At 37.0% G+C, this 21,418-nt stretch overlaps 1 protein-coding gene and 1 long non-coding RNA gene across 3 annotated transcripts in view; one reads left to right on the top strand and one right to left on the bottom strand.

Annotated features, from left to right (window-relative positions):
* The window catches only part of LOC122351565, a 15,123-nt gene extending 7,329 nt beyond the window's left edge, over positions 1-7,794 (bottom strand). Inside the window, exon 1 of the long non-coding RNA XR_006251772.1 lies at positions 7,613-7,794. This is a non-coding gene — a long non-coding RNA (uncharacterized LOC122351565). The remainder of the gene's footprint in view (positions 1-7,612) is intronic.
* col5a2a (collagen, type V, alpha 2a) overlaps positions 1-21,395 on the top strand; it is a 23,982-nt gene extending 2,587 nt beyond the window's left edge. Inside the window, exons 2-54 of one of the 2 annotated variants that reach the window (XM_043248671.1) lie at positions 8,546-8,767; positions 8,938-8,951; positions 9,047-9,079; positions 9,183-9,215; positions 9,609-9,662; positions 9,752-9,838; positions 9,993-10,070; positions 10,318-10,362; positions 10,451-10,504; positions 11,176-11,229; positions 11,308-11,361; positions 11,452-11,505; positions 12,051-12,104; positions 12,321-12,365; positions 12,512-12,565; positions 12,664-12,708; positions 12,802-12,855; positions 13,015-13,113; positions 13,231-13,275; positions 13,361-13,459; positions 13,631-13,684; positions 13,849-13,956; positions 14,060-14,113; positions 14,206-14,304; positions 14,413-14,466; positions 14,560-14,658; positions 14,730-14,783; positions 14,981-15,034; positions 15,164-15,217; positions 15,301-15,354; positions 15,468-15,512; positions 15,604-15,702; positions 15,926-16,033; positions 16,112-16,165; positions 16,435-16,488; positions 16,573-16,626; positions 16,713-16,766; positions 16,877-16,984; positions 17,079-17,132; positions 17,213-17,266; positions 17,360-17,521; positions 17,592-17,699; positions 17,803-17,910; positions 18,008-18,061; positions 18,151-18,258; positions 18,350-18,403; positions 18,524-18,631; positions 18,795-18,848; positions 18,925-19,032; positions 19,108-19,414; positions 19,737-19,918; positions 20,099-20,341; positions 20,762-21,395. In XM_043248671.1, coding sequence (XP_043104606.1) covers positions 8,546-8,767; positions 8,938-8,951; positions 9,047-9,079; positions 9,183-9,215; positions 9,609-9,662; positions 9,752-9,838; positions 9,993-10,070; positions 10,318-10,362; positions 10,451-10,504; positions 11,176-11,229; positions 11,308-11,361; positions 11,452-11,505; positions 12,051-12,104; positions 12,321-12,365; positions 12,512-12,565; positions 12,664-12,708; positions 12,802-12,855; positions 13,015-13,113; positions 13,231-13,275; positions 13,361-13,459; positions 13,631-13,684; positions 13,849-13,956; positions 14,060-14,113; positions 14,206-14,304; positions 14,413-14,466; positions 14,560-14,658; positions 14,730-14,783; positions 14,981-15,034; positions 15,164-15,217; positions 15,301-15,354; positions 15,468-15,512; positions 15,604-15,702; positions 15,926-16,033; positions 16,112-16,165; positions 16,435-16,488; positions 16,573-16,626; positions 16,713-16,766; positions 16,877-16,984; positions 17,079-17,132; positions 17,213-17,266; positions 17,360-17,521; positions 17,592-17,699; positions 17,803-17,910; positions 18,008-18,061; positions 18,151-18,258; positions 18,350-18,403; positions 18,524-18,631; positions 18,795-18,848; positions 18,925-19,032; positions 19,108-19,414; positions 19,737-19,918; positions 20,099-20,341; positions 20,762-20,908 — 4,388 coding nt within the window. In that variant the 3' untranslated portion in view covers positions 20,909-21,395. Of the gene's footprint in view, positions 1-8,545; positions 8,768-8,934; positions 8,952-9,046; positions 9,080-9,182; positions 9,216-9,608; positions 9,663-9,751; positions 9,839-9,992; positions 10,071-10,317; positions 10,363-10,450; positions 10,505-11,175; positions 11,230-11,307; positions 11,362-11,451; positions 11,506-12,050; positions 12,105-12,320; positions 12,366-12,511; positions 12,566-12,663; positions 12,709-12,801; positions 12,856-13,014; positions 13,114-13,230; positions 13,276-13,360; positions 13,460-13,630; positions 13,685-13,848; positions 13,957-14,059; positions 14,114-14,205; positions 14,305-14,412; positions 14,467-14,559; positions 14,659-14,729; positions 14,784-14,980; positions 15,035-15,163; positions 15,218-15,300; positions 15,355-15,467; positions 15,513-15,603; positions 15,703-15,925; positions 16,034-16,111; positions 16,166-16,434; positions 16,489-16,572; positions 16,627-16,712; positions 16,767-16,876; positions 16,985-17,078; positions 17,133-17,212; positions 17,267-17,359; positions 17,522-17,591; positions 17,700-17,802; positions 17,911-18,007; positions 18,062-18,150; positions 18,259-18,349; positions 18,404-18,523; positions 18,632-18,794; positions 18,849-18,924; positions 19,033-19,107; positions 19,415-19,736; positions 19,919-20,098; positions 20,342-20,761 lie in introns of both variants that reach the window. The other variant, XM_043248670.1, reaches the window with a different exon arrangement.
* Positions 21,396-21,418: the final 23 nt, after the last annotated feature.

Genomic DNA, 21,418 nt, shown 5'->3' with positions numbered 1-21,418 from the left:
GATGTTAAACTGGTTGCTTTGGCAGTATTTGTCAAATATTAAAACAAATGCTGGCTAAAACATGCTTGCGGAGGAAGTCACTGTAGCTGATGTAAAGAACACCGTGTCTTCGAACAGCAAAGGCTGGAGGACAATTGGGGTTGGAAAATTAGAGCAAATGCTTCATAGGCCACTCTATGGCTAAGAAAAGTTGTTCGTCACGTGCGAACTAAAAAAAAAAAAACATCTCACACTAAAAGTCTTTACCCTCATGTACAACAGATGTAGTTAAAAACATTAAAATATTGTTTTGGCAGTCTTACAGGATCAGGAAGCAAGGAGGATGAGACATATGCCAAACATGACTGTGTAGAGAATGCAGAAGTTGGCAGTGGAGAAAATGATGAGAACTCCCATTGAGATGGTTTATAAGCTTTATAAGTTTACACAGCTGTTCATACTGGTCTGGAGATCATCTGGATTTGGCCTATATAAAATTTTTGTCCTATCTGTGTCTGTGCTACACTGTTTCCCAAAGCCCCATCTTGATGGATTATAGAAGAAGCTTAGTTTTGCTTTGATTAGCTGTGTCATATTAGCAATTTCTCTCCTAAACAAAAAAAAAAGAATCATTTAAATTTCATTAGAAATCATATTGTCATACTACTTTTATAACGTAGCTCTTTTCTGGAGTTTGACATTCCCACTTTTCATTCACTTTCCTTACTCTATATGGCCAGAATAAAATTCACCTAAATGGGGTGTCTACCCCGTCCAACTTTTATTAGCTCACCTGTCTGGTAAAAGTCTGCCACTCACCTCCCAAAACAAAAGTAGAGTATCTGGAAAATGGAAACCCAATTTTCCACCACTGTAGTAGGTTTCTGCTAAAAGAGTGACTAAATATTAACAAACCTTGATGTCTCGGCTGGTTAACTGGTTAACATATAGGCATACCACTAACAAGATTCTCATGTTCTACATCAAAAATAACAGTAACATACTGGTGCTCCTAATACTGATATTTAATGCATTTTTACATAAGGGTCCTCTGTGGCTGGCCAGCTTGAAAATATATCATGACCAATTTTGATTTTTACGAGGAAAATGTGGTTTTCTGGTCTATTAGAGCTCTTTTGTGTCAGGCGTCGAGGCAGGATAGTTACTGTTCTCAAGAAACCAAACCCTGTAAGGAGAATGCAGTGACATGTTGACTTTAATATAGCAACAAGATAAAAATGATACAACGTTTGGATTCAGTCCATAAGAGCAATGCAAAGTAGAAAAAACTATTCAGTATAAATATTCCACGTTACTTTTGACTTTTGCCAGTCACTAATAGAACACAGCCCTATAATTATAACTACAGTGCACTGAAAATGAAACAGATGTCACAAAGTCTAGAAAAGGGATTGAGGGCTAAGCAGAGAAGTCCATTTTCAATTCAAATTGATTTTGAATTTGTTTGGGTTTTTTTCGGAATATTTTTGTTTTGTTTGAGAGATCCCTAACGAATCCACCTTTGCTAATATATTTATTGCAGTATTTGTTATTGAGCTTCAGTTGTGTAAAACTGCATATTGATGGAACTGATCCTACTCTAGAGAAAAACGAGAACTCTTGACATGAGAACACACTGTGCTTTTCAACACAAGCAACTATCCTGCACTTCATTCACTCATAACTAGGACATCTGAGTCAGCCTGGTTTATATGGAAACATCTGCACAGTTTATTGAGTCATGGACGCAGCAAGATTAGATTCTAATAGCGTGTGAAAGACACTGGGATCCTGAGATGCCATATGGTAGTCACATTTCATTTTAGAAATGCCAAGGATCTATTAGAAAATTATTTCTTTACTTGTTTGTTTGAAATATCCATCAGTTACAAAAGAATAACTGGAGTTTGAAGTAGGCTAGTTCTCAAACTGAAAATCAGGGGCTGATATACCAAATTACTGTTTTGAAGCACAATACTTCTATTCTTGTAGCTTCTAACTTGCAGCTATTTGTATCCTAAGTTTATAAACTAAAATGTTATATGCAATAGGCCATTTTCTCCCGTGTGCTTTCTTTATATTCAAGATATGTCTGAACATCAAAAAGATTCAAAAGCTGTTAAACATTGTTCGTGTATATGGCATTAACATGCTGCAGTATCCTTTGAATAAACTAGCAATAAACTTTAACCAATAGATCAAAACTACTGCAGCATTTCATATATCAAAGTAAAGAAGAAAATGTGATCCAGGCACAAAACTCTCACTCTGGCAGGAGCTTTAAAAACACATTCACAAGAAAGACATTTTTCCACCTTGTAAGTCAGTTCATTTTCGTATATTCACCGCAGGACACTGGCATTTCCTCTGGAGAGAACGCTGAGTAATGTCTAGGTCCGAGCAATGATATCATTCCCTGCTGTCTCACGATGGTTAGAACAAATTTACATCTCCTCATTTACTTGCATTTTAGTAAGCCAATAAGGAGGTTTTTGTTATTACAAATATAATGGACGCTAATTAAGAATTAAAAGTGACAGATCATGAAAAACTTTTTCTATGTATAAGTGCAATATCTGTGTCTCCAGTGCATCTATCAATCCATAAAATGTGAAAAAGAACAACATAGTAATTATATATATATATATATATATATATATATATATATATATATATATATATATATATATATATATATATATATATTTTTTTTTTTTTTTTTTTTTTTTTTAGTAAGCCATTCTCTGCAAGCTTGTAAAAAAAAAAAACGAGCTGCTCTGTGAAGTAGAGGGGTGGATCTTATTACAATATACTCCCCCTAAATCTGCTCCCCAGCCACCACACTGGCATTTGCAAGCGATAAACGTGTACCAGTTCTAATCACAACGTGGTGAACGTTCGAGCAAAGCATGCAAGCTGTTCTGATTTTGGCTTCACCGATGAGCAAAAAACACTATTTAGAGTTCCAGCCTCAGTGGAGACAAGAAATCATTGTTAATTCACTGTATATTATGCTGCTGATGATCTTCACAAACATAACGTTATACCTCTGTTAACTGTTTTTGTAGAACTTATAATTAACTTATGTGTATTGTGACAGTTGCAGAACTAGTACAAATGCTGTTTGACAGCTGCTTTCTGTACTTAGGATGTAATATGGTTTAAAACACATGATAGAAATGATAATCAAAACGAAACAGATGTTTGAGGCAGAATATCTGAGGTACTAGCTGTAAAGGCACAGCCCTACACTGGAAAGGTAATTTGCATTTAAAGAGATATGCACGAAAACAGCACTCAATTAAAAAAAAAACATTTTTAAAATGACACAATAGATTATTTGTATTATTTGAGATATTTTGAGCTTAAACTTTACACATTCAGTGATGCCTGAGACTTATATTACATATTGTTAAAAGTAGCATAATAGGTATGATTTCTTTTACAGAGTGTGTTGTGTCAAATGATTAAGAGCACTGAAATTACTGGGATGATAATCACTTAGATTCAGATGAGTGCTCTCACAAAACACTGCAGTCAAACCAGCTGCTGATGACCTGGAACTAAATCATGAAGAAGAATACAGTATTGACTATCATCTATTTCTCATCTAATCAACAATGCTATTGTATGCTATTCCTTCGTTTAAGTTGAAAAAAAAAATTGGGTTCCTCTGTAAGAATATTTCAAATATTTTCCTAATGGAGTATAGAATACCAATCAGGAACTGTGTATGCCTATTATTTGTTTGATATTATTGCACATGCTGGATGAGTTTGCAATACATTGTAAAGTACATATGTTAAAGCTCTATAATACACAACCAAGAGTCAGCAAGATTTATCACCTTTGGAAGAACCGACCTTTAAGCTGACCTTTTGACCATCCTAAATGTCATGCATTAAGATGATATAAGGCTCTATAAACCTAAAAGGTTTTCTTACAAGAAGAAGGGTGTTTTCTAGAGGAGTAGGGTGAAATCCAGCAAGCTCATATCCATTACAATTGATTTAAATTATCTAAAACAAACATATGTGGATTTATTAATCTGAAGAAATTTTTTTGGTCTTCCAGTCTATTCACAGTTGCTTTTATTGACAAAACATGAAACCGATGGTTGAGGTTGTAAGATAATGAAGGATAGAAAAAGAGAAAAAGGCAAGAGGATGATCTGAAATGTTTCACAGTGTGGGGTCAAATGAAGTAAATGTTTACATAAATCCTCTTCACTGATGGGTCGAGGTTCTCCTTCCAAAACAGCGTAATATAAGCTAGAATCATGACAGACCAGCTGTGGAAGCTCTGCAAGCTCTCACAACATCCAAACAAAGCAGAAGAGAAGGAAACACGCTACAAAGAGAAACATAAGGGAGGGACGTTTCCAATCCCTGGAAAGAGTGAGTGGGGTTGTTCCTCACAGGATGCAGACAAAAAAAAAAAAAAGTACAAATCCACAAACAGTATATACATTTATATATATTTATTTTACATTATCTCTTAGGAATGTTAAATCATTAATATCTTCCTTTTACGTTTTCTTAAAAGTTAAAATTTTATTTATTTTTAACTGAAGATGTTTTCCTCCTGAATATCCATGAAAGGAGGTCAGTAAAGCAATGAGTAAACTTATGTCAGGTCATGAGATTTTATGATCTTAGCCAAGAATGTAACTGGTAATGACCTGCAATTTCTTGCCTGACAGAGAAACATTTACCCTTCAACATCTAAATGCATATTAGGTTTGTATAAAAGTGCAGGAGTTCAAGTTGAGTAAATATTAAGAAGCAAGCTAATGAATTCTGAAACATCACTTTGTTATGGATAGACAGCTGTCTAGGCAGCTGGCATGATAAACAGAACTACAAAAATAACATTTACAGTTTTTTAAACATTTAAATTGTTTAAATTGAATGAAACCCCCCCCCACAAAAAGCATTAAGCAATTCTTTGAAGTTCTTGTTTTAATTCCACACACCCACTTATATAGACATAGATGTGGGAGACACTAACTGTGCGTTATTACATATGTCTGAAGCTAAATGCAAACACAGAACTGTTACTAAAGATAGCTTTTTCCTCCTTTTTTTTTAATTATAACGAAATATGCCATTTGACTTCACAGGCCGCCATATACTAAAATCACAAGTTCTACAAGTGTATTATAAAACAATCAATTTAATGATATCTTAGCCATGGGGTGAAACATTTGTTTAAAAAAAAAAAAAGATAGTTTGTAGATAATGTGAAACTTCAAGATGCTAGTGGAAGCCTTTCTTTTTAATTTAGGTAAACTTTTTAAAGATGGTTTTTGAAGTTGAATAAATATAGATACCAAAGAATACGTCTAATTTGAATGGTGTTGGTGTTAATCAAGCCTAATCAAGCATGAAACAGGTTAAAGATTAAAAACAAAAACACTTCTGGGCCAAGTTCTCACCGTACATCTTTGAAAGCAGAAAAAAAATCAAAAAGGGACATATCCAAACCAGAGGAAAACATGTGTCCTTGTACAAACTAAGTTGTTCTCCAAAATCAGTGTGACTTTTCATTTGAAGAAAAGTCCTCTTTTGTGTCTCAGCAAAGGGTAGCCACAAGGACACCAATGAGAGTCAAGGCTTGAATAATCATAGGTTTCAGAGTCACTTTGAGGTCTGGAGTGACAGTTTGAATTACAATGCGGACATCCCATTTTCACACAGATTCTTCAAAAAGAGGGAGTTGTGTGTGAACTGTAGAGAACTCTATCAGTTAATTACAAGAGAGGTCAGAGGTCTGCGAGACGCATGATTTATTTGTACCCTTGGCTTTTAAAAAACAAGACTGGAGCCCCTTTTAAAATTTCCCTGCAGTTTGAATGCAACTCATCTTGTTCAACTGTAAAACCAGATGCTTCATTTATGCAAAAGTTTTTTCCTATATAGTGTGGTTCCTGGAAATCAGCATATAAGCAATAAAGTACTCAAAATCAGGATATAATCAAATGAGCATTTCACATTGTTTGCTATTCAGATGAAAATCTTACATTTATTGAATTACAGACTACTCTCTCACACACAAACACATATACTTGGTGTTGGAAAGACAGACTCAGATGAGTCAATGTTTCCATAAGGTCATTTTCTAACCCATACAGCCCTGCTCCAACAACAAAGTCCCTGAACACAGCAAGTTATGAGTATTTCCACATAAACCAAAGGAAAATACATGTGATTTATATTACATTTAATCTCCCACAATGCAGCATCTTAGCGTAGATGTAAATTGTAAAGAAGAAGCTGCCCATTGTTATCCTAGACCGTTCCTACGGAAGTCTGAGCATTTGGGAGGGAACCACAGGCTTTAGCTGACATGGAGTAATGCTGAGCATGTTCAGTGTGGTCAGGTCAGTCCAGACTGGAAGACTGGTGGAAAATGTACGTCAGAGGTCCACCAGGGACCATGCTTTTGCAATCATCATCACCAGGACATTTTAACCGTTGCTGTAGAAAATGCAGTCTGCAATGAATTAGCAAACTGAGGGAAAGAGTGAGCTTTCTCTTTACCTTTAATGGTAAAGTTTTCAAGGGTGGCTTGTGAATGATAGTTCCCCTCCCAAAAAAGTATAACGGCTCATACACATTATCTATTATTCAAAGTTCCAGCTGTATTGTCTAAAAATTTTTTTATCCCAGCCGCTGACCCATTTTATTACCCCACATGCGAATTCTATCTGGATTACATCTGTTTATGCATGTGTTGCAGTTTCATTTGTTTTCTTTGAATTGCACAGGATACTACTATGGACTGTGGAAAATGAAAGTATATATATATATATATATATATATATATATATATATATATATATATATATATATATATATATATATAGTAGTATAGCTATATACTGTAACTAATCACACTAACAGCACAAATGCGAGTATAACGTTACTTTTAAGAAACAAATCTATACATAAGATACGCATGCTGACATGCATTTCAATTAAAAATTGACCGGCTGAGGTGGGAAAAAAAAGCATGAAAGCTTGCACCATGCATGATTTAAAATGGAAAATAACTGCAAAATCAATTCCCCTTCCATATTCAATGCATTCAGTAGCTAATTATTTGACTTCATCTCCACTCTGGATTTTCCTGCTTCTCGTTTGATTTTTCATTACACTATTTGAAACAAACCTAAAGAAAAAAAAAAGGTTAAAAAATGTTTTACCTAAAAATAAATAAATAAATAAATAAACTGTGACATGTAGGCTATTTAATTATTTTAAACAATCCTGAACAACTGGTATAAAGGTATTATACTTGCATGTTTGCTGGTGTGTTCTCTGAGGTCACCAGAAGCCATGTGTTCAGGAAGAGATCTCTCTTTTCTTTGGCATCCTTCCCTGACACATTCATTCCCTCAGGTCAAAAAGCTACACAATTTCAATCAACACCCTCCTAATGCATCCGTTTCGTTCATTTCTGCCGTATTTATTCATCAGCTTGAACACATTAGAATTTCATGGACGTATCTCCCCGTTAGCTAAGGTGTTGCCACGTTTGATCTGCATCCCAGAATCATTACGTGATGAACATTCATGATGAGCACAGCTCAAAAAATGCTATGGGGGCCAAAGTTTAGATATTTACTTACTGTGTTGCTCTCCACCTGCTTTGTTTCCAGTGTTAAATTTTCTCAAATAGACGCGTGCAAAAACCCAAAAAGTTTCACGGAAGTCAGCCGGATGAAGCTCAAGGGTGCCATCTGGTGTACTGGTACTACAACGGCAAACACTAATATTGAACGTGAACATTTCAATGTTTGCCACATAGGAAGAGTTCTAGTACTTTGTAGCTTAAAATGTTAATAGGAAATAGTTTATTTTAAATAGTTTGCCTGTATTTTAAATATGGACCGAATAGCACATTGCAGTAGAGATCTGTTGGAAACAATATGTATGAATCAGACTTCCTGGAGAGCATTAGCTCACATCTTCCCACCAGAGCCTTTCCAAAAGGCAAGGAATCACCTTTTCCAGTAATTTCCAGCCACTTTCTCAGGGAATACTAGCGCTTTTACACATATGTCTGGCCTTGTCCAGTTGCAAAGCATGACACACATTATTGGGTGATTCCATGAGTGCTTTTTCAGTTTGAGTTTTGTTCTTGTATTTACCATGATATTTTGAAGAATGTTGGTAGCCAAATTGTTTCTAATCCCTATTAACTTTTGTGGTATGGAAAAAAATATGTTATGGCAGTCAATACATGGGGAACAGAAACTTAATATAACTTAAAATCATGTTACTGTACTTTGTTTCTGTAATACAAAGTTTCTGTATTTTAATGTTTTGTTGATGCAAAAATGCCTATAATAATACATGTAAAAACATGTATTCCACAAGTGATTAAATGAATTCTTTACACATATATTAAAGACAAAAAAAATTTACGCAGCAGCCTAATGACCAACACAAACACACACCCACAAACAGTACAACTATATAAGAAAGGCCCTTAATAACAAGGAGTCGTAAATAAAAAAATGTGTGTGTATACAATATTTATACCTTTTTTTTGCCTATAGATGATGAGCTGAGCTGTACAGAGAACGGACAGGTGTACACAAACAGAGACATCTGGAAACCTGAACCATGCAGGATCTGTGTTTGTGACAGCGGGACCATCTTGTGCGATGAGGTGCAATGTGATGAAGTGTCTAACTGTGCAAAGGTAGTAATCCCAGAAGGAGAGTGCTGTCCTATTTGCCAGAGTGACACAACACACAACAGTGGCAATGGCAGACCAGGTGAGGATAAGCACCACAAAAACCTTCCAAAGAAATTATATCTATTCAAATCTGTTTTTTTGTTTTTTGTTTTTTTTTTAAATTTAAGATATTATTATAATAATTAAATAATAATTATAATTTAAGAAGCAAATATATATATATATATTTTTTCTTTTTCTTCTCAGCAGGCAGAATTGCCAAGGTAAGCAAGTTATATAAAAAAAAGTGAAGAAATAAATACATTTGTCAGTCCATTGACTTGACTCTTGACTTGAGTTTTACTCTTTTTGATTTCAGGGCCAGAAAGGAGAACCTGGAGATGTCCCAATTGTATGTTTGAATGGACATTTATCTTACGTTTCGAGATAAGGATGGATAAAAATTAATATTTGTACAGTTTGAAAATAATACAAAAAATTCATCTTAATTTTAGGTTACTGGAATAAGAGGTCGCCCTGGACCAATGGTGAGATTTCTTTCATTTACTTTCATAGGGACCTGGTACATATAAATATGTTTGTATCATATGTTTTCAATTATACAACTGAACATATCATACAACATATTATACGACTGACTATCACATATACAGTATCTAGTAGATTCTAAGTTCTGGACACTAGATGGGGATAGAGCACAATTCATTTTATTTGTGTTAAGTTAGTTTGGTCATGCTAACTTTGCTAGTAAAACATTTTGAAACTTTCTACACTGGCAATTTATAAATCATTCAGTCTCATTGCAGTCAGCTCTTTTTGAAAAAACTATGACAACAACTTTAACAGACTAATGCAATATTGCTAATGCTATTTTTATATCCCTTAATTATGTTTAATGTAATTTTATGCATAATATACAGGGACCTCCAGGAGCTCCAGGGTACAGAGGAGACAGTGGACCCAAAGGCAGACCTGTAAGAAACAGCAAATTAAAGATGTGAAATATTGTGTAATGCTATTGTGATGTTATGTTATTTTTGCCTGATTTTGATGTCTCTGGTAGGGTCTCAGGGGTCCTCCAGGATATGATGGAGAGCCTGGTGTTCCAGGACAGCCAGGAGAGCCAGGCCCCCCAGGACATACCCCAGGAGTGAGTTTATAGCTTAGGGAATCATAACAGGCCCTTTGAAAATAGGACTACAAGACATAATACAAAAAACAGAGGGTTGAAGAAAATAAAAAACCTCACAACATTTATAATATATAATTCCAATTAATAAAGCCCTATATCCCTACTTACTTAGGGTGAGTTGTCTTCACATATGGCTGGAGGATTTGCTGATAAAACAGGAGCCCAGCATGCCATGATGCCTGGAGTTCGAGTAAGTGGAGATTCTGTCATTTAAACATAACTATATATCATATAAACCACACATTTATGTGTAACGTTATAAGAAATACATTGTGCATGACTGCAATGCGGTGTTAAAAAAAATAAAAACTGGAATAGTACAAAATGAGCGAATTGCATCATTTGATTTGGATGCAGTGTTATCCCACAGTGTTTAAAATAGTGGTGTTTCACAAGCCCTCTGTGAATATTCCAGTAACAAATCAAATTTTTAATAGGGAGAGGCAGGAACAAGGGGGCCGCCTGGGCCAAATGGAGCACCAGTAAGTATTTGATAAGAAATCTTGATGCACATATCAGGTCAAAAAAAACATGGCTTCTAGCAGTAGCATGTTTTTCAACTTCCTTTAGGGGGCGTCAGGACCACAAGGACCTCCTGGTGATGTAGGAGATCCGGGGCCAATGGTGAGGGAACATGATTAATTGACTACCATCGCTGAAGGCTTCATAATTTACTGGGGAAGTCTGCCCCACACTTTCTTTCAAAGCAAACATAAGCCAGGATAAACTTAAAAAGTGCTTGCTGTTTGCATATCGCAGACAATTTTCATGGCTCATTTATTAAAGAGAACCACATCTTTGGCTTTTCACATTCTCAAAGAAAAGTAATTGTTGCAGTGGTTTTATACATGTACTTAGCATTCTTTTCCCACCATTTATTGCTGAAATTTATCTGGTTATCTACAACTTAAAACTGTTGCCTTATGAAACATGGTACATTAATAATCAATGTTATTTAACATATTAAGCAACATTAACAAATTGTACTTCATTGCAAACATTTCTTTGATCACAAGACTTTCTTTGTGAATGATCTGATGTTACATATCCTTATGAGGCACAGAATATGGTGGAATTTAATCATAGCAAACTCTTTGAATTCAAGTGACCTTTTAGACTGGGGTTATAGCTTAGGAATTAAATATGCAATAATATTTTGTGAGATTGACTAATAGCTGAATAACCCCTTTCGATGATTCTGGTTGCAACACATTGTTTTGTTACAAAATGAGCAATCCATGTGTACATATAATTTATATATATATGTATATAATCAATTTTTCTGCATTGTATAGGGTGGTGCTGGTCAGAGAGGACCAGAGGGTCCTCCGGGGAAGCCTGGTGAAGATGTGAGTACTCTATGCAGTCATTATGGGTATCCTCATAACAATGTTGAAAAATTAAACAGAATTCTTTTGCTGTCATAGGGAGAATCAGGGACTTCAGGAAGCTCAGGAGAAATGGGATTTCCAGGATCTGCGGTAATAATTGGCATTCATTGTTTGCAGCTTTTATCATTGGATGGTGTTTGCTTGCATTTAGATTTATGTTTGAATAACTTTTTTGCTCAGGGAGCAAGAGGATTTCCAGGGACACCAGGGCCACCAGGCTTAAAGGGCCACAGAGTGAGTAAACTCTTAATCTATAGGCCTCATTTAGGATTTACACGTGTGACTTGCATACAGTATTATCTAAAGATTATCCAAAAAAAGATTAGATTGAACTCTTGAATTGCAATAATACAAAGTAGATGCGTGATCAATCATTGATTTACATGCTTTCTCAATGTTACCTTGGACTTTTGTCAAAGTGAGAGAATTTCATTCTCCTGGTCTGGGGATCTTTTCAATATGTTATTTTCCTGGTATTGAGTGCACTTCAATTTTCGAGGCACTATTGTTTTGGAATTACTTACAGATCATCCACCAGGCCAGTAGTTTGGTCTTGAATGCACCACAATGCATCATATAAAATATGTGAAAGCCAGAGAAGAAGCCAAGTCTTCACACACAAAATATGAAAGAACAAAATACACAATTGTCATATTTGATAATAAGTAATTACAGATTATTTTGCACAAGCACCAATTTTTCCCTGCTTGAAAATATGTTTAGGTTTCTAGATGGAGTCTAACAATATAATAATCCTGTTTTGCCATTTTATAATTCAGGGTCACCAAGGTCCAGCTGGTCTTAAAGGAGAACGTGGAGCTTTGGGATCAAAGGTTACTAAGTAGCAACTCACTATAAACAATTAATATTGATAAAGCTTTAAATGAGGAGAGTAAGACTCTAAAACTTCATATTTGTCCATTTGTATACACACACACACACACACACACACACACACAAATATTAAATATGATTGTATGAACAATTTCATGTTTCTCAGCATATTTTCATATATTTCATATTTCATCATATATTATTTATTATTTAAGGGTGAATCTGGTGGATCTGGTGCAATGGGTGCCCCTGGTCCTATGGTAAGAAGAAATTGCAATTGCAAATTTCGATTAAATTAGTATTACTGATCCTGTAAACATAAACAGATGTTCGTCATGCTTACACTGCCACAAATGCTTCTAGCTTTATTTCCAATGAAATTAAATTGGCCTGTTGCTAAATGCAGGGTCCCAGAGGAATGCCAGGAGAAAGAGGACGCCCAGGCCCTAGTGGCACAACGGTGAGAGCAAATATAAATAAGAGTGATAGAGTTGTTCTGATAACTTTTTAAAAAGTTTTTAAGTATAATAAGATACATTTATTTATTTTGTATTTCAGGGTATGCGTGGTGCTCAAGGAAATGTTGGAAAACCAGGTCCAATGGTAGGGATTTTAATAAACCCAAGGATAATATGTAACATACAAAGCAACTATGAATGTCATGGTGCCAAGCTCTAATGCTTTCATTGTTTTAAGGGTCCTTTGGGAATTAATGGTGCCCCGGGATATCCTGGAAGTCCAGGCATGAAGGTGAGTAATGATAACAAGAATTTATACATATGTTTTGTATAATTTGCTATATATTGCTAGATAGCTACTAATTCTATATCGTAATAGTTCAAATGAACCTTCACTACCTTAAATCATTGTTACATTGTTACAGTAATAAAAAGGAATTTTACTGTATAGGGTCAACCAGGACCTACAGGTGTGAGGGGTCCAGAGGGACCACAGGGACAAAGAGGAGAGACAGGACATCAAGGGAGAATTGGACCACAAGGACAGCAAGTATGTTTGTGATTGTGATTTTGGACATTACAAAATAATTTCAAATACTAAATGTTTATTAATACTAACTGTTTATTAATCTGTGATGCAAATTGAGCATGATTCTAAACTTTTCAGGGACCTATGGGCACTGACGGTGGTCCAGGTTCCAAAGGCCCAGTGGTATGTTAAGGAAAAAATACTTGAAAAAATAAAGACATTTTCATTATGCAGATATTGGCAACTAACACAAAATAATTTTCTCCAGGGAGCTGCTGGTCCTCAGGGTCCTGTTGGTCTGCTGGGACCAACTGGCCCACCAGGACCTCAAGGAAGCACTGGACAGCCTGGGATCAAAGGTCAATTGGTAAGGCATTTGTTACCCATTTATGAACAGAAGATTTGTTGTGTTTATATAATGTAAAATAGCATAGAATATATGTGCCGTTTGTGCACAAAAAAATATGTATAATGAAGAATTGTTAAGAACAGTGATTGTCAAACCTAGTGATTGTCTTCTATTTTGTCTTGTGTTTAGGGAGATATAGGTGTTGCTGGATTTAAAGGAGAGGCTGGACCTAAAGGAGAACCTGTAAGTTTTAATGATGTACACTTTTTTTCTCAGAGATGAAGCTTGCAATTTCTATACTATGTCATCATACAAATCTGTAGAATTAGTAACAGGTTTAAAAAAAAATAATACAAGAAGACAAAAAAACACAAATTACCTGAAGTGTAATGTATTTCTTGTCATAGGGTCCACCAGGATCGCAGGGAGTAATTGGACCTCAGGGAGAAGAGGGAAAACGCGGGTCCAGAGGAGATCCAGGTTCTGTTGGCCCACTTGGACCTGTTGGTGAGAGAGTGAGTCTAGTTTTTCTTTTATTACCTTTACAAAAGCAGATTGGCAGGAATGTAATTATGAAAACTAATTCAATTTTCATGGGGTTTTTATTGTCTGATATAGGGGACACCTGGAAACCGAGGCTTCCCAGGTCAAGATGGTTTACCAGGTCCAAAGGTAATAAAAGATTTCAATTAAATCCAAAGCTTTAATGAATTGAATATAATTAGCTGAATACTGAAATAATACTTTTTTCATAATTTTCTAAGGGTGCACAAGGTGACCGTGGAATTACAGGAACGTCTGGTCCTAAAGGCTCAACAGGAGATCCAGGGAGAACAGGGGAACCAGGTCTACCAGGCGCAAGGGTCTGTGCAATAAGTCATGTTTTGTTTCTTTATAATAGAAAAGTCTAAGCACATTGCAAAAACTCATTTAAATGCAACACTAATACATTTTTGCATCCTGTTTTTCAGGGTTTGACAGGTACACCTGGAGTTCAGGGTGCTGAAGGAAAACCAGGACCACTGGTACATTTATATGATGTTTTCCATTCATGACTGGATTATAATATCCACATTTTAAACAGAAATGAAAGAAATGTTACTATTCAATTTGTACAGGGTGCTCCAGGTGAGGACGGACGCCCAGGGCCTGCAGGGTCAACTGGTACAAAAGGCCCTCCTGGAACCATGGGATCAATAGGCCCAAAGGGTTTTAGTGTGAGTAGAATTTTTATTTGTTTATTCATTTATTCTCTGCAAGTACGTGACTTATCATTTAAACAATTTAGGGGGATCCAGGAAAGGCAGGTGAGCAAGGATCAGCAGGAGTTCCAGGGCAAAGGGTGAGTGCTACTTTTATTAACTACTTTTGACAAAACGTTGACCATCTAAGCAACTGTATTGTGATACCATGATGACAGCATTTCAGCATTGTGGCACTCAGTTTTTATGTTCAACCTTAATTAACATTTTCTTAAAGAATATAAATCTTGTTCTAACTGAAAATCAACTTTAACCTTCAACTTTGACTTCCTCATAGGGCCCACCAGGCAAAGATGGAGAAGTAGGCCCAGCTGGTCCACCAGGTCCACATGTAAGAGTACTATTTTGTCTCTGTATTACACAACCATCTGTGTTTGCAATTGTGTTGTATAACTATTAACCTTACAATCAGACAAGTGCAATTAGAATACAATCTATGATATAATTTCTTGATTTTCAGGGTGCAGCAGGTGACCGAGGTGAACAGGGACCTCCTGGCATGCATGGCTTCCAGGTGCTTTATTAATGACTATGTAATCATTCAAAAGGATTTTTTTGTTTTTTGTAATAAGATCAATATCCTTGCCTGTTTCTCAGGGTTTGCCGGGACCAGCAGGTGCTCCAGGAGAGGCAGGAAAACCTGGTGATCAGGTACAGTTCACGTCAACATACAGTAAATTGCTAATTCCAGAAAAATTGGTTAAAAAAAAAGAAGGAACTAATGGCGAAAACAATGCTAATCAGACATTTTGCTATCTCTTAAGGGTATTCACGGAGAAGGTGGCCCAATAGGCCAAACTGGTCCAAGGGTAAGTTCTAGTTTTACCTTAAAGTGCTTCTGTAAACACACATTGTTGAGGTAAAGACATATCCTTATTGGTCAGTCATTTCATTGAACAGGGTGAACGTGGAATTCCAGGAGAAAGAGGAGAGCTGGGACCTCATGGCTTGCCTGGAGAGAAAGGAATCCCAGGAGCACCTGGTCCTGATGGCCCAAAGGTAAAATTTAGTATCTGCCATTATTACTCAGGCACAGGAATAATGTTTTTAATTATTTTAGAATAAGATCTTATTGTATTGTAGATTGAGCAATCTCCGAAATAAGCACACTGCCTTATTTTCACTATGCAGCCATTTCATAATACTGACATATTTAGTGAAGTGTTGAACTTAATGCTTTTAAAAGGTCTTAAAATGTATTATTCTGCTGAATTATTTGTAGGGTAGCCCTGGACCTCCTGGTACGGTAGGCGATCTAGGCCCTCCCGGTCTGCAGGGAATGCCAGGTGAAAGAGGGATCTCTGGCCCACCTGGTCCAAAAGGAGAGAGAGTGAGCAGCAATGCAATTAAATTTACAGTGTGCACATATATATTTGTAGTTCTCTAATTAATCTTTTCCCACATTTAGGGAGCTATTGGTGAGAAGGGGTCAGAGGGCACTCCTGGAAGTGATGGTGCAAGGGTAAATATTTGTATTTTGTGGTTAACAACTGGTGGGTCACAAATCATAATTTAGTGCAAATGGGAAAAAAAACTCAATAAACAATAAAATATAATAAAACATTTAAAGAGAGAAAGCATCTCAATATTAAAAAGCAAATGTTACACAGGCTAGTAAACAAACAATGTGTGAACTATACAAGACTTGCTTAAGCAGAAAATTATCTGTAGATAATGCTTAATACACATGAAAGAATAATCTCATGCCAACATGTTGTGTTTCACATGTAGGGATTAACAGGCCCAATTGGTCCTGCAGGACCCTCAGGTCCAAGTGGTGAAAAGGTACACCCACATAACATATCAATGGTATTTTACTGTAATACTGTTTTTGTTTGAGGACATACTTCTAACATAGTGTTTTAACAGGGAGAACCAGGTCCTAAAGGACCACCTGGACCTCCCGGATCAAGAGCAATGCCAGTAAGTTAATATTTCACAATAAAATACAAAAGGCAACAATGTTTCAGATTAGTGTTTTAATAACAAATATTTGTATTAAAACCAAGGGATCCCGTGGTGAACCTGGGCCAATAGGTGCTGTAGGTTTTGTTGGACCGGCTGTAAGTATACATTTTGAAAACTCAAAATGGTTGCGAGATACAGTATGCAAAGTTTTTGTCAGATCATTAAGTAAACCAGTTCTAAATCTGGTAAACTTTCAAAACCACAGGGTATTGATGGTCAGCCTGGTGTGAAAGGACCACCAGGAGAGCCTGGACAAAAGGGTGATGCTGGATCTCCTGGCCCTCAAGGGTTGGCTGGTCCTCCAGGGCCACAGGTAATAATTCACATTTACATGAAAATGTTTTTCAGAAGGTCCATTTGAAGATTCTAGAGAACTAATTATCCCCTTTTAATATGTGTGACTACAGGGTAATATTGGTGTGGCTGGGCCAAAGGGTGGTAGAGGAACACAGGGGGCACCAGTAAGTATAAATTTGATAGCAAATACTGTCTGTATTATGCAGTTTGAATGGCTAGTCACTTAACATACCTCAATGTTTAGGGCCCAACAGGTTTCCCTGGATCTCCTGGAAGAGTTGGCCCACCTGGTCCAACGGTATGCTGCATGGACTAGAGAGATTCTCAATTAAATCAGAAGTTATTACAATTCAAAAAAAAATTTCAAACCTGTAGGAATTTATTTTCTTAGGGTCCAATTGGTGAGCCAGGTCCAATTGGTCTTCCTGGGAAAGAGGGTCCTCCTGGTCTTCGAGGAGACCATGGACCACCAGGGCGTCAGGGAGAGAGAGGTCCTCCTGGGCCTGCTGGAAGTCCTGGAGACAAAGGAGATTCTGGAGAAGATGGGCCATCAGTAAGTGGCAGATGTTTTTCAGGTGAAACACCAAGTGTAAAAACAGAATATTAACTGTTAGTTCTATTAGGGACCTGATGGCCCACCAGGTCCTGCTGGAACCACAGGGCAAAGAGGAATTGTAGGTCTTCCTGGTCAAAGAGGAGAACGTGGAATGCCGGGACTTCCTGGGCCAGCTGTTAGTATTGTTGTTACATTCTGAAATATTAAAATAAAGTCTAAGACCACTTCTTTTTTAAAAGGCCTACACTAATCTACTTCTTCGTGACTGTCCCATGTAGGGTCCTCCAGGAAAACAAGGTACATCAGGAGCCCCAGGAGACAAAGGGCCTCCTGGCCCAGTTGGGATGCCTGGTGCTAATGGACCTCGGGGGGATCCTGGACCTGATGTAAAATATATTTAATATAATTGTATCATTAAATTCATACTTACTAGAGTTACTTAGTACAATATATAGATATATAATTTTTGGTTTTGATTTTTAGGGACCTGCTGGATCTGATGGTCCACCAGGAAAGGAAGGTGTCATAGGAGCCCAGGTGAGACCCAAAAACATTAAATGACCCATGTATAAATTATAATTTCAAGTTGTTTGTGCCAATCTTACTAAGTGTTTTCATTTTTAAAGGGTGATCGAGGAGATCCAGGCCCAGAGGGTGCGGCTGGATCTACAGGACCACCTGGTTCTCCCGGTCCTGTCGGTGCAACTGGAGGAATTGGAAAGAGAGGAGAGCCTGTAAGTCTCACATTTTCTTATAATTTAAGATATGCTATAATGCCATCTCTAAAGCATTTGGGCTTATTTTTTCCTCATACCGTCTTGGCAGGGTTCAAAAGGACCCTCTGGCCCTCCAGGTCCTGCTGGAAAACGAGGACTCATAGTATGAAACCATATTTCTTTGACATAACACAATATGACATTATTAGAATGGCTCCAATTACATCAAAGTTGCAAATAAATAAAATTATACAACTGGTGCATTACTAACTGTCTATTTAAGGGACCACAAGGACCAAGAGGAGATAAGGGAGATGTGGGTGACCATGGAGAGAGAGGTCAAAAGGGTCATAGAGGATTTGCAGGCTTACAAGGTCTTCCTGGACCACCTGTAAGTTTTAACAAAGGTCATCTCTTGATGCAAAGAGAAAGGTTACTCCAAAGCCTACATAATTATTCTAGTTGTATAATTAATACAACGTAGAAAAATAAAGCAGTATACTATCAGTGACGCATTCTTCCATCATAACATTTTACATTCACTTGATTTTTAGGGCACAACTGGAGAACAGGGGGCTCCAGGCATTGTTGGTCCAAGTGGACAAAGGGTATGCACTTAACTTGTTAAATGTGAATGAACTAGTCAAACGGTGACTGACATTAAATATAGAATTTGTATCACAGGGACCTCTTGGGCCCACTGGGCCACCAGGAAAGGAAGGGTACATTGGACAGCCTGGACCTATGGGTCCTCCTGGTTCAAGAGGAGTTAGTGGCGATATTGGACCAGAGGCAAGTTAAACTCTCCTGCCACTTTATAGCATCACAACTAAAGACACCCACTAATTTTTGACTCAACATGATTAGGGACCTCCTGGAGAACCTGGCCCACCTGGCCCTCCCGGATCTCCTGGACCTCCCAGTGCAGCTTCTGAAGATCTGTTTGGTGGTCCTCAAGATTATGATGTTGGTCCTTCGCTCCCAGAAGTCAATGAGGATGAGGCTCTTCCCAAGAGTAACTCAACAAGCATGTTCCAGGCTGATCCTGGAGTTCAAGCAACTTTGAAAGCTCTGAGCAGCCAGATTGATAGCATGCGTAGCCCTGATGGTAGTAGAAAGCATCCTGCCAGAACTTGTGAGGACTTAAAACAATGCTACCCTCAAAAAAAGAGTGGTAAGTTAATTTTGGATTATTCCACATGCAGGTAAATCATTATAACCAACTGTACCAAGTAGGCCACTGACTGTGGTTAAAAACAATGTTGAGGTCATAACATACCATTGTGCAAGAAAACACATGAAAATAATGTTTTTTTTTGTCTTATTAATTGGGGCAACTAGTGAGAATGTGTTAATAAAAGTTGTTTTACTAGTCATTTCAGCTGGAAATTGCAATGTATTGTAAAAATCTAGGTAGAGGCATTACTTTTCAGTGAATTTAAGTTGACATACTATCAGACATATTGAATTATAAATATATATATACTGCTACGTAGGTGAATACTGGGTGGATCCAAACCAGGGCAGTGCAGAGGATGCCATTAAAGTTCATTGCAATATGGACACCGGAGAGACCTGCATCTCCGCAATACCTGCCAGCATCCCCAAGAAGTCATGGTGGAGTTCCCCAGGATCTAAACCTGTTTGGTTTGGAGCCAATATGAATAGAGGATCATATGTAAGTATGTTATGGCCATTATTATCAAAATGATTGTTTAATGGTGTAAATTGTGTGAGCTCAGTTAGTACTACTGTTCTTGCAAGACAAAATAAATTAGTAAGGCACTGAGTAATGGATTTATCTATCACATAAAACTGTATTTGCCTATTATTTATCTCTTTTTATGTCTTTATGAAGTTCACTTACGGGAATAAAGACCAGCCGGCCAACACTGTCACAGTTCAGATGACTTTCATCCGTCTGCTCTCCAAAGAGGCATCACAAACCATCACTTACCACTGCAAGAATACTGTGGGCTATAAGGATGAATCAACGGGAAACCTCAAGAAAGCAGTCATCCTCAAAGCTTCAAATGATCTAGAGCTCAAAGCTGAGGGAAATAACCGCTTTAGATACACTGTCCTTGAGGACAGCTGCTCAGTAAGTACCCTGCAGAACATCATTTATATAAAGGCACAAGCCTCGTTTGAGAAGCTAGTGATCTGTCTTGCTTTCTATTACTGCCTACATTTTATAAGGCAGCTTAACTCAAAACCTGGTAAGTGACGATAGTATTTGGAACACTCTGCATGGAAAGCAAACTTTTGCACTAGTTTATTTAGGCATGTTGCTAACAAGACATTATTATAGTAAAAACAGTCCATACTTTTGTATTATGTATTATATATGCATTAGTGATATCTCAGAGTGATGCAGCTTAACTTCTGGAACAACTTTCATATCGATAGTGCACATTTGATGCAGTTTTATCAAATGATTTTACAAACATACACAGAGTATCAGTAGTCCATAAGACATCACAACTGCCTACATACTAAACAAATGTCTTTTTCTTCACAGCAAGCAAATGGTAAGTGGGGCAAGACAGTGTTTGAATACAGGACCCAAAAAACAGCTAGACTACCTATTGTGGATATTGCACCTGTGGACATTGGAGGTTCAGACCAGGAGTTTGGAATTGATATTGGGCCTGTGTGCTTCTTGTGAAGCAAGGAGTAGTGATGCATTGAAGAGATTCCTGAGACTCTTAAAGTGACTGCTGACAAGATCAGCCTTGTACATACAGAGCATTGGACTTTTCTGGCCCTGTAGCGAGATATTTATTGTGCCTTCCAAGCGTTTCAAGAAAACAACCGCTCCATAAGGTTTTTACAGATTGTTCCCTTGAAATTAGACATACAAATTAACAGAATTTTTATACTACAAGACTATTCATCAACTGCTGTTTTAAATTGAGATTGCCATTGCAAATAACACAGTAATGATGCTACACACTGTATACCAATTAAAACCATTTGGATGTTTTCATTACAGTATTTTTTTTATTATTATTTTTTACATAAAAATGGTGCTATAGAGGAAGTTTGCATTCAGTTGAGTGTATTTTGACTCTTAAAACTGTACTCTTGTACATTCACCTTGTAATTACTTTCAAAACCAACTTACAATTAAAGATGAAAACAGTGATTCATTACTGCAAGCTACCTCGTTTCTATA

The sequence above is a fragment of the Puntigrus tetrazona genome, chromosome 9 (genome assembly GCF_018831695.1).
Source record: "Puntigrus tetrazona isolate hp1 chromosome 9, ASM1883169v1, whole genome shotgun sequence".
Classification (NCBI taxonomy): Eukaryota; Metazoa; Chordata; class Actinopteri; order Cypriniformes; family Cyprinidae; genus Puntigrus; species Puntigrus tetrazona.
Note: the sequence above shows the minus strand (reverse complement) of the source record. Positions and strands in the feature narration are given on the sequence as shown.